The 14,310-nt window shown below is 55.7% G+C and overlaps 1 protein-coding gene across 1 annotated transcript; it reads right to left on the minus strand.

Annotated features, from left to right (window-relative positions):
• Positions 1-6,654: 6,654 nt before the first annotated feature.
• Positions 6,655-7,590, minus strand: LOC138102024 (olfactory receptor 14I1-like). Its single transcript, XM_068999777.1, has one exon. It carries the CDS (start codon positions 7,588-7,590, stop codon positions 6,655-6,657), a length of 936 nt encoding a protein of 311 aa, XP_068855878.1.
• Positions 7,591-14,310: the final 6,720 nt, after the last annotated feature.

Genomic DNA, 14,310 nt, shown 5'->3' on the forward strand with positions numbered 1-14,310 from the left:
TGAGGCCCCACTGTGCCACAATGGACCCTTGGTTCTGCAGTGTGAGAATGCCCCCTTGGGCCCTTGGAGCCTCACAGTGCCACTGTTGTGCCCTTGGTTCCACAAGGCCCTGCAGGGCCACAATGGTCTTTAGGTTCCACGAGGCCTCCAAGTGTCACAATGGTCTGCATGGTTCCATGGAGCCCCACTGGCTCACAGTGGTGAAAGGAATGAGATCAATTTTTCTTTACAAACAAACTGTGGGTCTGCTGAGAGGTAAAGCTAGATACTGAGAGATGAAAGAAGCAATGGCAAGAACCATAAATTTCATAGGAAAAAGAAAAAAGGGAGGGGTATACATTAGATGGGGTCTGTGTTAAGTGATTTGGGAAGTCTGTAGCTCTCAAGTGCCTCAGCCAATGGGGAAAGAGAGAGGGAAATGCGGCCAGGAAATTAGGTGAGAAAGGAGGCTGCATCCTCTAACAACTTGACAGACCCCAGGGAAATGCCCCATGGCCTCTCCCTTTATTCAAATACAGTAATGGGACTCCTCTGTCTCCTTTGTCGACATAAACCTCTGGTGTTTCTGGATTAATTTTCCTGACAATGACTTCCTTGGTTCCATGATGCCCTTTAGTGTAACAATGGTCTCCTTGGTTCCACAATGTCAGAATGGACCCTTGGTCCCATGGAGCTCCACAGGGTCACAATGGTCCCCTTGATTCCATGAGGCCCTGCCGTGCTATAATGGCCCCTTGGTTATAGGAGGCTCTGCAGTGTCACAATGGCCCCAGGGTTCCAGTGGGTCCCAAAGTGTCATAATGGTCTCCATTGTTCAATGAAGCCCTGCAATGTCTCTGTGGTCCCCTTGGTTCCACAGGGCCCCACAGTGTCACAATGGACCCTTGGTTCCATGAGGTTCCTCAGTCACAAGGGTCTCCTTGGATCTGCAGAGTCACAATGGCCCTTTGGCTCCATGTGGCCACTCTGTGTCACAGTGGCTCGTGGTTCCATGAGCGTTCATACTGTCAGCAACGATCTCCTTGGTTCCACAGTGCCACCATGAATCCTTGGGTCTGCATTGTCACAATGAACCCTTCCTTCCATGTGGCCCTGTTGTGTCACAATTTTCTCCTAGGTTCCACAAGGCCCTGCAGTGTCACAATGGACCCTCGGCTCCATGTGGCCCACTTGTGTCACAATGGCCCCTACTTGCATGAGGCAACAAAGTGTCAAAATGGCCCCTTGGTTTCATGAGGTTCCATGTTGCCACAGTTCACCCCGTGGTTCTGTGAGTCCCTGCTCTCACTGAATCTCCGAAATATCAGCATAAGACTCCTTAACACTAATTTGGTGTTAAAGAGAGCATCATTTATTCAGGCCTGAGCTCCAGCAGGGGATAACTCCTAACCTTACATGGACACAAGTGTGTTGCTCACATCCAGTCGCTACATGCGTATTACAATTCACCCATTTCCTTAAAACCCACCCCAAGTTCCCACATTCAGTCCTTGTTTTTTCTAGCACTGCACCCTTGAGCCAGATGTCTTCTTCTTCTCTTCCATCCGTCCCTGCTGGGAAAGCAGCCCCTGAATGCCTTGTTCCTCTGCTAAAAGTTCACAGACACGTAAAAATTGAATGAACCCTTTTGGTATCGAGCCCAAGGCTTTGTGTGCCAAGGCAGAGGCAGGCAGGACGCAGAGCTGCCAGCAAAGGAAGGGGCCAGCCAGGTGGGGCAGCCGGGGGGATGAGGACAGCCTGCAGGGACAGAGGCGCAGGGCAGGGACAGCGTGGCACAGCCTGGGCTGGAGAAGGCAGAGGGATGGGCAGCAGCTGCAAGGCCCTGACAGAGCCAACTTGTGCAGCACTTGGGCCACGGCTGCTGTCCCTGGCCCTGAGGCCAGCAGGAGACAAGTGACCCTTGCAGCCCTGGGGCCTCAGTGCCTCCTTGTCCCTGCTCAGCAGCCTGGCAGGGGCCGCCCCATGGTGCTGCCCTTGGCACTGCCCATCCCCACATCCCAGTGCCCCGGCAAGAGCCCTGAGCACTGAGGGAGGGACAGGATCTGCCTTGCCAGGGGCTGGGGCTCAGGCCTTGGCCCTTTGCATTCCTCAAACACATCCAGCTTTGCTCAGCAGCAGAGACACCTTTCCCTTGCTTGTCCCCCCCTGTCATCACTGCCTGCAGTGTTCTGCTCTGACTGGAACCTGGGGACACTTTCTCAGTCCTGTCCCTCAGTGGGAGTGGAGGAAGCTCAGATTTGCATGAGGCTGCTCTGAGTGCCAGGGGTTGGATGAGGGAAATGGTGGGGTGGGCGTAGGGACAAAGTGTGATTGATTGTCAGCCATAAAGGGCCTTGATGTTCAGATCTATTCAGCCTGCATTAGGAGGAGCCCGGAGCAATATCAGCTGGAGATCCCCAAAATCAATGTATAACAGGAAGAAGGTAAACAGGGCACGGAAGAGAAATAATTTCTCCTTGTATTGTTACCAGAGTATATTCACTTGGAATAGACTTCTGAAATCTGTCTAATTAACCACAAAAGAATTGAAGGCAGAAATGATTCCCAGGGGCTTGTCCTGTTAGGGTGTTCTGAATTGTTAATGTATAAACAAGTAAAGAATACACTGGAGAAAAGTGACTATTTCATTACCTTTTCAATATAATATGTTCACTTTGAAAACACTTCGGGAATCGCTCTAATTTACCACAAAAGAATTGAAGACCTCAATGATACCTGGGGGCTTGTCCAGTTAGGGTGTTTTGAATGTTAATGGTCCTTTGGCACTGAATTCTTGAACTGAAGAGCTGAAGGCTGAAGAAGCCTCTGCAGAAGGAAAATTGAGCAGCAACCTCCAAGTTGCTGAGGATGTCAGCAGCCCCCACTGAGGCCATGGCTGCCAAGAGAGCGTGGGGGCAATGAGCAGACAAGGAGAGCGTCCCTGGGGCTGGGGAAGCAGAACTCAGAGGCAGCCCCGGCTCCAGGTGGGAAATGGGCTCTGGGATGTGGCTGTGAAAGCCCTGCCTGGGCTTGGCCAAGCAGCACAGCCAAGCCCTGACCCCATCCCCTGGCCATGGGCATCGGTGGCCTCACAGGATGCTGGTGGCTGTCCCGCAGCAGTGGGATGTGGGGTGTGGGATGGGGAGGGCAGGAGAGCAGCAGGAGCCCTCCAAAGCTCTGGGGGCTGCGGGAGGAGGCCACAAGCCCTGGGGCTGGCAGGAACTGGTGTCTGCTCATGGGCCTCAGTGCGAGGGACAGCAGCCACAGCCAGGGGACACAAATCTCACTGCTGTGCTGATGAGGCTGACAGCTGGACTGGGGGCCTCACAGAATTAGACATAAAGACAGTCAGAATTTCCCCATGACAATATGACAGTGAAGATTTGGAGCTTCAGTGAAAGCCACAGAGAAGGCCAAGAAGATAATCAGTGAGAGAAGATGTTCTGGACACAAGGAGAGGATGTTCTTGTAATGGGACATGGAGAGTGTACAAGGAAGAGCTTGTGGATAATATGTAGCAGCTCTACCTTTGCTTGTAGAGCTGATTGTTTTGCTGCCTGAATGGTCATTGCTTGTTAGACAGCCTTGGCATTGTTTGCTCAGCAGGCCAATCTCAACAGGCCACAGCCATTGTGAAGAGGTATAAGAACAGCAGGAGAGAAAATAAAAACTTCTATGACTTTGGATTACAACAAGTGTGTGCTGTTCTGTCCACATCGACAAAAGCCACAGCAGACTTTGGCCTATTCAAGAGACTTATTTGGAGAGTTCCTTGGGAAGCAGCCCTTAAAAACAAAGGGCTCCAGGAAAGATGGAAGTGCTTCTAAACAGAAATCTTGAAGGCGCAGGAACAGACTGTCCCTGTGTGCCAAAAGATGAGCCAAGGAGGAAAACAAACAGCCTGGATGGGCAAGGAGCTTTTGAAGGCACTCAGGGAAAAAAGAGGGTGCGTCACCTTTGGAAGGAGGGTCAGGTATCTCAGGAATGTTTAAGGGAGTTTTTAGGTCATGTAGAAAAAACTTAGAGATGCAAAAGCCCAGTTAGAACTCAATCTGGCCACTTCTGTGAAGGACAATAAAAAATACTTTTATAAACACATTAATGGCAAAAGGAAGGGCGAGGAGAACCTCCATTCTCTGTTAGATGGGGGAGGGAATTTAGGAACTAAAGATGAGGAAAAGGCTGAGCTACTTAACCCCTTCTTTGCCTCAGTTTCTAACATTAAGACAGGTCGTCCTCAGGACAAGTGGCCTCCTGGGCTGGTAGATGGGGACCGGGAGCAGAACAGCCCCTGTAATCCAGGAGGAAGCAGCTGGTGACTGCTGAGCCCCTCAGATGCTCACAGGTGTCTCTGGGAGCAGATGGGATCCATCCTAGGGGGATGAGGGAGCTGCTGGATGAGCTCCCCAAGCGTGGATTTCAGTGTCTTCATTGATGATCTGGATGAGGGCATTGAGTCCAGCACCAGCAAATCTGCAGATGACACCAAGCTGTGTGCGAGTGTGGATCTGCTGGAGGGTAGGAGGGCTCTGCACAGGGACCTGCACAGGCTGGATGCAGGGCCCAAATCCAACCACGGGAGGTTCAACAAGACCAAGGGCCAGGTCCTGCACTTTGGCCACAACAACCCCTGCAGCGCTACAGGCTGGGGACAGAGTGGCTGGACAGGGGCCAGGCAGAAAGGGACCTGGGGACACTGATGGACAGCAGGCTGGACATGAGACAGCAGTGTGCCCACGTGGCCAAGAATGCCAATGGCTCCTGTCCTGGATCAGGAGTGGAGCGGCCAGCAGGACCAGGGCCGGGATTCTTCCCCTGTACTGGGCACTGCTGAGGCCGCACCTCGAGTGCTGTGTCCAGTTCTGGGCTCCCAATTTCGGAAGGACATTGAGGGGCTGGAGCGTGTCCAGAGAAGGGCAACAAGGCTGGTGAGGGGTTTGGAACACAAGTGCTGTGAGGAGCAGCTGAGGGAGCTGGGCTTGTTTATCCTGGAGAAGAGGAGGCTCAGGGGAGACAAGGAGGTGTCAGGGCACGGCTTGGGCTTGATGATGTCCAAGGTCTTTTCCAGCCTGGTTGATTCTGTGATTCTCTGAAACCACCCTGGGAGCAGCTGCAGGATGAGCCCTGGGCCTCCTCTTCAGAAGGTCCAGCAGCCCCTGTCCCTCAGCTTCTCCACACGCGCCCCAAAGCCCATCCTGTCAGTCCTGCAGAGCCTCTCCAGCTCCTCCTCACTGCCCCACAACAGGGAGCCCCACACCCAGACACAGCAGCCCAGATGTGCCCCCCTGGCCTCTGGTGCCTCTGGCAAGGGAACAGCTCGAGGCACTGCAGGGCCCTGCAGACAATTCCTGCAGCACTTGCAGGATGATCCTGCTCCCCAAGGGACGTTCCTGTGGTGCCAAGGCAGGAACTGAAATGGGGAGTGGGGCCAGAGAGGAAAGGGCAACCAGGGCTGGGCTGTTTGCAGGGTAGGGGACAGGGATGGGCAAGAGCAAGAAATGTGGAGCAGGAAAGAGGAAAGAAAGCAAAGGTGAAGCAGAGGAAATGCTCAGGGCTGTTTGGGGGTGGCTGCCAGGCAGCCCTGGCTCTGAGCAGCAACGTCTGCAGTGGGACAGGAAACTCCGAGCTGATGGGAACAAACTTTCTGGCTGACTTGAGAGGCCACGACAAAGCTGAGAGGTTTCCCTGCCGTCCCCCAGCCCTTGCTGGCCCCCAGGGGCTGATGGCATTTGTGCTCACTCAGGTTCATCTCCCCACACCAAGACCGTGGGGTGCTCACGCCTGGGCTGTGCAGTGCAAACAGGGGCTCCTGAGCCAGTCCTGCCGTGGGTGTGCCTGCAAGGATCCAGCCCCTCTCTGAGCTGGGGAGAGGCCAGGGCTGCAGAGGGGGGATGTTGCTGGCAGGTGCATGAGGCCGCTCTGGGACGCTGCCCTGGGGTGTCCAGCGCAGGGGGGATGGATCAGCCCCTGCTCTGCTGCTCCTTCCCGGCTCCCCCAGGGACCCTGCAGAGCACCAGCCATGCTGGTTGCCCCCACCCTGCCCACGGCCACCCTGGGGCTGCTCACGGGGGTTTTCTCTGCTGAGCACTGGCCTGGGCGTGCTCTTGAGAGAGCCTGGGCAAGGAGCCTGGAGCCCCCAGGCCCTGCCCTGAGGCGTCAGCGCTGGCCCAGCAGTGCCCATGGCCTGTCCCTGCTGCAGCCCCGGCACTGCCACCCCAGGGCTGGGAGCGAGCCCCAGAGCACTCAGGCCCTGCAGCAACACCAGGGGCAGGAGGGCAGCGGGGCAGTGGCACGGGAGCAGCACTGGCAGCACCAAGGGCTGCTGCTCCTGGGCACAGCTGCTGTGCCCCCCTGATCTGCCCCCAGCTCTGCACACAGACATTGCTGCTGCAGCTCCACAGAAGGCAACTAAAGGGGCATCTCTGCTGGGAACTTTGCTGGCAGACCCTTGAGTTCATTTAAAGGCAGCGAGAGCACAGCTCCTCATTGACACAGTCTGGGGCCACAGCCAAGGTGGAGAGAAACAAAATGAGAAATGGAAGAAATATTGCCCTTGCTTTGTGGACAACAATAAATAACTGAAGACAGAAAAGATAACCAACCAAAGAACCAAACCAACAAGAACTATGAAAGACGCGTTTTATTACAAGTGATTTGCATAAATTGGCAACCAGTTTAATGTTTCTTAAATCGTCCAGCCATCAGTGTCCACACTGCAGCCTTGAGCTCCTGGTTCCTCAGGCTGTAGATGAGGGGGTTCAGGGCTGGAGGCACCACCGAGTACAGAAGTGACAGGGCCAGATCCAGGGATGGGGAGGAGATGGAGGGGGGCTTCAGGTAGGCAAAAAAGCCAGTGCTGAGGAACAGGGAGAGCACGGCCAGGTGAGGGAGGCACGTGGAAAAGGCTTTGTGCCGTCCCTGCTCAGAGGGGATCCTCAGCACGGCCCTGAAGATCTGCACATAGGAGAAAACCATGAACACAAAACACCCAAAGGCTAAACAGATACTAACTGCAAGGAGCCCAAGTTCCCTGAGGGAGGTGGAGTGTGAGCAGGAGAGCTTGAGGATGTGTGGGATTTCACAGAAGAACTGGCCCAGGGCATTGCCCTGGCACAGGGGCAGGGAAAATGTATTGGCCGTGTGCAGCAGAGCATAGAGAAAGGCACTGGCCCAGGCAGCTGCTGCCATGTGGGCACAAGCTCTGCTGCCCAGGAGGGTCCCGTAGTGCAGGGGTTTGCAGATGGACACGTAGCGGTCGTAGCACATGATGGTGAGAAATGCAAACTCTGCTGAGATGAAAAAGGCAAAGCAAAACACCTGAGCAGCACATGCTGAGTAGGAGATGTGGCTGGTGCCCCAGAGGGAATTGTGCATGGCCTTGGGGACAGTGGTGCAGATGGAGCCCAGGTCGGTGAGGGCCAGGTTGAGCAGGAAGAAGAACATGGGGCTGTGCAGGTGCTGGCCGCAGGCTACGGCGCTGATGATGAGGCCGTTGGCCAGGAGGGCAGCCAGGGAGATGCCCAGGAAGAGGCAGAAGTGCAGGAGCTGCAGCTGCCGCGTGTCTGCCAATGGCAGCAGGAGGAAGTGGCTGATGGAGCTGCTGTTGGACATTTGCTGCCTCTGGCCATGGGGATCTGTTCTAGGAGGAGACAGTGACAAGTCAGGGGAGACTTTCCTGAGCAATGCCCAAGCCCTTTCTCCCAGCCCTGCCCCTGCCTCTCTGTGCCACCCAATTTTCCTTTTCTCAGAGCCCTTCCCTCAGCCCCGTGCCTGGAGCTCTGCTGGGATCCGGCCCCGTTGCCGTGACGAGCAGGGGCTGTGCCCATGGACACCGAGGAATCAGCTCTGCTCTGCAGCAGTGGGGTCATGGGACAGGGGGACAAGGGCCAGTCCTGGGGTTGGACTTTGTCAAACAGAACTGCTCCTGAGGCAGAGGAGCTGGGCAGCATCTCCTGTGCCAGGGCCAAGGAACGGTGATGGCCAAAGGCACTTTGAGAGGGTTTCCTGCTGTGCCCAGGGAGAGCAGAGAGAGCTGAGCAATGCAAGAGCATTGGCTGTAACTCAGCGAAGGGTGAGGGGAGCTGCTCTGTCGCTCCATCTGTCCCCAGCTGCCCTTCCTGAGATCGAGGGCAGTCACTGTGTTCCCCTGAAAATCAGCCTGGCACAGCTGAGAGCAGAGGGAGCCACAGCAGAGCAAAGTGGCTCAGCCTTTCTGAGAGTCTCAGCCCCACTGCTGGCCAAGGACACTCCCGGCCCCAGTGTCCCCTGGAAGGCAGCTGACAGCTGGGATGGCATCCCGAGGGCACAGCGAGGCTCCTGTCCATGGCACTGCTGGAGGAGAGCCGGCTCATTGCCAGCCTCCCGGCCCGGCCTGCCCAGAGCTCCCGGAGCAGAGGGAGCTGGGACACCCCATTGCTGTGCTCAGCCTGCACAGGAGGAGCCCCAGGGCTGGGCCTGAGCCTGCAGCTGGAAGTGCCATTCCCAGAGAGCCCCTCAGCAGCGGCAGGAGCAGCTGAGCAGGGCAAGGAGAGAGAGCCGGGCCCTGAGGAAAAGCCTTTCCCTGCCCAGCGCTGCCCAGCCCCTCCCGGGCAGCACCAGGGCAGGACAGTCGCCCTCAGGCCCCGGGCAGCAGGAACGGGCCCGTGGCCGCAGAGATGCCCTTCATCTCTGCTGCTGCTCTGCCGGCCCAGGAGGGCACCGAGGGCCCCGAGCCCCCGGGCTGAGGGCCCCGAGCCCCCGGGCTGAGGGCTGTGCTGGCTGCGAGGGGACACCGGAGCTGCGCTGCTCAGGGCGGTGTCTGCACTGCAGGGCAGCGCCGGCAGCTGCCACAGCTCCCCTCAGCAGGGCTGCCCTCAGCGCTGCCTCCCTCCCTCCCTGCCCACGGCTCTGCTGCTGGAGCTGGCCCAGCCGGGAGCTGCTCCTGCGGCCCGGGCTCCGTCCCTGCCGCTGCTGCCGGAGCCCAGCCCAGCCCCTGGGCCAGCCCTGCCCGGCAGCCGCTCGGGGCTGCGGCGATTAAAGAACAGCTCCCCCGGGCCTGGGCACCATGGAAAGGTGATGCTGGCTGCATCTGGAGGCTGGCGAGGTGCAGGCACTTGCTGAGGCTCCCAGGAATCCTCGGCGGGATGGTTTAAGAGCCTCAGGCCCTGCTCTGCCCTGCACAGCTGAGTTTCCATTCCCACCAAGCTGAGCCTGGGAGAAGTGGGAGCACAGACTGAGGAAAGCAGAGACTCAAGCAGGAATCCCATGCCCTGAATGTGCTCATGAAGAGTCCCCTCAGAAATGAGCTGGGCATGAGCTGGAGCTCGGAGCAGCCCTGGCCCCCACAGCAGCCTCTCCACAGCAGCAGGACCTGCCCTGCAGCAGTCACTCCTTGCAGCCACAGCTCCGCTCCAGCGCCCATGGGGAGCTCCCAGGCAGGCTGAGAGCTGCCCCTGGCAGGTGGCAGATGCCCTGGCCTGGCAAAGAGCCCTCAGGGCTGCAGGAGCTGCTCTGCAGGACAGCCCTGGGCACCCCTGGCTGCTGCCCACCTTCACAGCCTGCAGCCGGCCCTGGCAGCAGGAGCCGTCCTGCCCTGTCCCTCTGACGGTGCCCAGGGCAGCCCCGCTCTGCAGCACATCCTCCCCCAAAGCAGGAACGGCAGCAGAGCCATCCTCACAGCCATGGCAGTCCTGTCATGGGCCAGCTCTAGAGGATCCCTGCAGCCAGAGGCTCACTGTGTCAGGAGTGGTGAAGATTTCTCCATGAATAAGCTAAGAATTGTCCTTCTAGCTGCTTTAAGCCTCTGTCTGCTTCACTCCTCTCAGGCACCTGCAGGCAGTGCCTGCAGCCCTGCTTGGCTGGGAAAGAAGCTGCTCATTAGGAGAAACGTCTTTTTGTTTGCCAGGAGCCCGGCCCAGCTCAGCAGCACAGACACAGCACAGGGACTGTAATGATCCTCTCGGGGCTCTGGTGTTGTTTACATTGGTCTCAGTCCCTGAGAGTGTGTCCAAAAAACTTCTCAACAACTCAAAGTTAACGTGAAACACTGAAGTTTCTTGAAGTTTTAATGGGTGCCACTGAGGGACAGGACTGAGAAAGTGTCCCCAGGTTCCAGTCAGAGCAGAACACTGCAGGCAGTGATGACAGGGGGGGACAAGCAAGGGAAAGGTGTCTCTGCTGCTGAGCAAAGCTGGATGTGTTTGAGGAATGCAAAGGGCCAAGGCCTGAGCCCCAGCCCCTGGCAAGGCAGATCCTGTCCCTCCCTCAGTGCTCAGGGCTCTTGCCGGGGCACTGGGATGTGGGGATGGGCAGTGCCAAGGGCAGCACCATGGGGCGGCCCCTGCCAGGCTGCTGAGCAGGGACAAGGAGGCACTGAGGCCCCAGGGCTGCAAGGGTCACTTGTCTCCTGCTGGCCTCAGGGCCAGGGACAGCAGCCGTGGCCCAAGTGCTGCACAAGTTGGCTCTGTCAGGGCCTTGCAGCTGCTGCCCATCCCTCTGCCCTCTCCAGCCCAGGCTGTGCCACGCTGTCCCTGCCCTGCGCCTCTGTCCCTGCAGGCTGTCCTCATCCCCCCGGCTGCCCCACCTGGCTGGCCCCTTCCTTTGCTGGCAGCTCTGCGTCCTGCCTGCCTCTGCCTGGGCACACAAAGCCTTGGGCTCGGGACCAAAAGGGTTCATTCCATTTTTACCGTGTCTGTGAACTTTTAGCAGAGGAACAAGGCATGCAGGGGCTTCTTTCCCAGCAGGGATGGTTGGAAGAGAAGAAGAAGACATCTGGCTCAAGGGTGCAGGGATAGAAAAAACAAGGACTGAATCTGGGATTTTGGGGTGGGTTTTAAGGAAATGGGTGAATTGTAATACGCATGTAGCGACTGGATGTGATCAACACACTTGTAGAGTCACGTGTCCACGTAAGGTTAGGAGTTATCCCCTGCTGGAGCTCAGGCCTGAATAAATGATGCTCTCTTTAACAACAAATCAGTGTTAAGGAGTCTTATGCTGATATTTTGGAGATTTGGTGACAGCAGGGACTCACAGAACCACGGAGTCAACAGTGACACTGTGGGACCCCATGGAACCAATGGTCCATTGTCATAGTGCAGAGCCAAGGATCCATGGTGGCACTGTGGAACCAAGGAGATCGTTGTTGACAGTATGAACGCTCATGGAACCACGAGCCACTGTGACACAGAGTGGCCACATGGAGCCAATGGGCCATTGTGACTCTGCAGATCCAAGGAGACCCTTGTGACTGAGGAACCTCATGGAACCAAGGGTCCATTGTTACACTGTGGGGCCCTGTGGAACCAAGGGGACCACAGTGACATTGTGGGGCTTCATGGAACAATGGAGACCATTATGACACTTTGGGACCCACTGGAACCAAGGGGCCATTGTGACACTGCAGAGCCTCCTATAACCAAGGGGCCATTATAGCACGGCAGGGCCTCATGGAATCAAGGGGACCATTGTGACCCTGTGGAGCTCCATGGGACCAAGGGTCCATTCTGACATTGTGGAACCAAGGAGACCATTGTTACACTAAAGGGCATCACGGAACCAAGGAAGCCATTGTCAGGAAAATTAATCCACAAACACCCGAGGTTTATGTCCACAAAGGAGACAGAGGAGTCCCATTACTTTATTTGAATAAAGGGAGAGGCCATGGGGCATTCCCTGGGGTCTGTCAAGTTGTTAGAGGATGCAGCCTCCTTTCTCTCCTCATTTCCTGGCCGCATTTCCCTCTCTCTTTGCCCATTGGCTGAGGTACTTGAGAGGTACAGACTTCCCAAATCACTTAACACAGACCCCATCTAATGTATACTCCTAGCCTTTTTCTTTTCTTTTGGAATTTATGGTTCTTGCCATTGCTTCTTTCATCTCTCAGTATCTATCTTTACCTATCAGCAGACCCACAGTTTGTTTGTAAAGACAAATCCCTCTCACTCCTTTCATCAATCAGTGGAATTCCTCCCACTGTTTCTTTCACCTCTCAGTATCTGGCTTTTTACCTAAGAGCAGACCCACAGTTTGTTTGTAAAGACAAACTGATCTCATTCCTTTCACCACTGTGAGCCAGTGGGGCTCCATGGAACCATGCAGACCATTGTGACACTTGGAGGCCTCGGGGAACCGAAGGACCATTGTGGCCCTGCAGGGCCTTGTGGAACCAAGGGCACAACAGTGACACTGTGAGGCTCCAAGGGCCCAAGGGGGCATTCTCACACTGCAGAACCAAGGGTCCATTGTGGCACAGTGGGGCCTCATGAAACCAAAGGGCCATTTGACACTTTGAGGCCTTGTGAAACCAAAAGACCCTTGTGGCACTTCAGGGCCTTGTGGAACCAAGTGACCTTAGTGACACTGTGGGGCTCAATGGAACCAAGGGGCCCTTGTGACACTGTGGGGTCTCATGGAACCAATGGTCTACTGTGACACTGCAGGGCCTTATGGAATCACGGAGACTGTTGTGACACCACAGGCCCCATTGAACCAAGGGGCCATTGTGACACTTTGCAGCCCCATGGAACCAAGGAGTCCATTGTGACACTACAAGGCCTCATGGAAGCAAGGAACCATTGTGCTACTATGGGACCTTCTCGGACCAAGGGGCCGTTGTGTCACTGTGTGGCACCATAGAACCAAGGAGAGCATTGTGACACTACAGGGCCCCATGGAACTAAGGATTCATGTAACGGTGTGGGGACTCATGGAATCAAAGGTCCATGGTGATATTGCAGGGCCTCATGGAATTCTGAAGACCATTATGACACTTCAAGGCCTTGTTGAATCAAGGGGCTCTGCAGGACCCATTGAACCAAGGAGACCCTTCTGCCATTGTGAATCCCCATGGAACCAAGAGTCCATTGTGATACTGCGGTACCAAGGAGACCCCTGTGACACTGCAAGGCCTCATGGAAGCAAGGGGGAACCATTAGGACACTGTGGGGCTCCATGGAACCAAGGACCCAATATGACACCAACACTGTGACACTGCGGGGCCCCGTGGATCCCAGGGAACAGGTAACAGGTGTGGTTGGCTTGGCCTGACTGCTCCAACTGACCTTGGCATGTCAAGGGTCTCTTTCATGTGCCCCTGAAACACTGGGGCTCTGGGCTTTCCTTCAAAGGGAAAAGAGTTTTCCTTGTCATCCAGGCATTCATGGCCAAGATGGGATTCTGCCTCCAAAATTCCCTATATCCAGGGATTGCTCCCACACAAAAGCTGCCATTACCAATGAGTCTGGCTGCCCTTGGCTTCCTGAGAGCTGGCTCTCACCTGCCTTCACACACTGGGGCTCTGGGCTTTCCTTCCTATAGAAAACAACCGTCCCTCCTGTCCAGGCACCCATGGCCAAAACTGGTACTTCTCCTCCAAAATTGCCTATATGCAAGGATTTCTCCCAGACAAAAGCTGCCAGGACAGACAGCTCTGGCTGGCCTTGGCCTCTGCTTGTTGCCTCTCATCTGCCCCTGAAACACCAGGGCTCTGTGCTTTCCTTCCTATGGGAAAGAACTGGCCTTCTCATCCAGGTGTTGGGAGAGTCCCAGACTGGTCAGGCTCAGCAGGGAAGGGCATGTGGCAAATGCTCCTGCAGCCATTCCAGGCACTGGCAGGACAAGGCAGGGATTGCAGAAGCCCTGTGGGAGGGAAAAGAAGGGCATGTTGTGTGCCCAGACTCCAGCCAGGCCTGTGCCAGGGTCTGCTGGGGTCTCCTCAGAGCCAGGTTGGTGGGAGCTGGGCTGAAGAAGTGGAACATGGGGTGGGTGGGAATTGGGCTGAACAATGAGGGTCAAATGTCAGCCATGGTACAGAGTCCTCTTGGCAGCCACTCCCTGGTGCCATCCCTCAGTGGCCAGCCCTTGACCACCACTGGGGAACATTTCTAATATCTCTACAATGGGATGAAATGCACTTTCAAAGCCTTTGTGGATGCTGCCAAGTTGCAGGGAGTCTGTGTCCAAACTCATCTAGTTAATGGCGACTGCAAAACAGAATTGGGCAAGAGGACTGAGTTGGATAAATTTCCCTTGCCATCAGGTGCCAACCAAGCCACAAAGAAGGGGAGAAAAAACATATGCATCAGAAGAAAGGCAGTTCAATAGGGACAAAAAACAAAACCCAACCAAAAATACCAAAGCAAAACCCACAACACAAAATCCCCACAAACAAACCAACCACAAAAAGTAAAGGCCACAAACAGAAGCAAAGCAAATGTGCCGGAAATCTCCTATCAGCAGAAAATGTTCAACCACCTTGTGGCAGGAGAGGGTTCTGTATGTGTAGGTGCTGTTTGAAAGAAAAATGTCTCAAAAAAGAAATTAATGCCCTCTACCTGCTGCTTCTCTCAGTTT

The sequence above is a fragment of the Aphelocoma coerulescens genome, unplaced genomic scaffold, assembly GCF_041296385.1.
Source record: "Aphelocoma coerulescens isolate FSJ_1873_10779 unplaced genomic scaffold, UR_Acoe_1.0 HiC_scaffold_60, whole genome shotgun sequence".
In the NCBI taxonomy this organism is placed as follows: domain Eukaryota; kingdom Metazoa; phylum Chordata; class Aves; order Passeriformes; family Corvidae; genus Aphelocoma; species Aphelocoma coerulescens.